The sequence below is a fragment of the Diaphorina citri genome, unplaced genomic scaffold (assembly GCF_000475195.1).
Source record: "Diaphorina citri unplaced genomic scaffold, Diaci psyllid genome assembly version 1.1 scaffold40166, whole genome shotgun sequence".
NCBI classification, from domain to species: domain Eukaryota; kingdom Metazoa; phylum Arthropoda; class Insecta; order Hemiptera; family Psyllidae; genus Diaphorina; species Diaphorina citri.
The window spans coordinates 1-561 of record NW_007417492.1 but is presented as its reverse complement, the minus strand read 5'-3'; the positions used below and the strand labels follow the sequence as shown (position 1 = coordinate 561).

General features: G+C 34.2%; 1 protein-coding gene across 1 annotated transcript; it reads right to left on the bottom strand.

The window, feature by feature from the left end:
- Positions 1 to 8: 8 nt before the first annotated feature.
- Positions 9 to 555, bottom strand: LOC108254305 (the record flags this gene model as incomplete). Its single annotated transcript, XM_017449308.2, has 1 exon — positions 9 to 555. A coding segment is annotated over exon 1 (492 nt), but the record flags the coding sequence as incomplete, so codon positions are not given.
- Positions 556 to 561: the final 6 nt, after the last annotated feature.

Sequence of the window (561 nt, the reverse complement as noted above, 5' to 3'; positions counted from 1 at the left end):
GATTTGTGTGTCAGTAGAGATGGTGCAATGGTAGGTACTTTACTACTGGTGATAAATGTGAAGTTATGTGCCTTCATGTTTTGGTTTTTGTCTGCAGTAACAAATAGTTGATATTGAGCATTAGGCTCCAGATATAGTAAAGTATATTTTGTATTAGTTGTTATGACAACTTGAATTGGAGACTCAATCCTGTCTTTAATACAAGACAGACGTCTAATCAACTTGTACTTGATGTAATATGTTTTGTAAACTGGACTTTGAAACCATTCAATATTGACTTGAGATTCAGTTTGCTTTACTGTAACTCCAGCTACTTCTATTGAAAAATCAATGGTATCATCAGTTGTCACATTTATGTTAGGAATAGGGATGCTTTCTCCATAGATTGTATTTTTCTTCAGTTTGATGTGATAGGTTTGACCAGGACTCAAGTTTTCGATTTTGTAAGAATTTGTTCTGATATTGACGATCTTTTGTGATTCGACATAGTTATTCTGCATTTCCTCTATTTCCAAGATGTAACTCGTGAAAGGACATTCTTCCGGTCCTAAATCAGTGTCT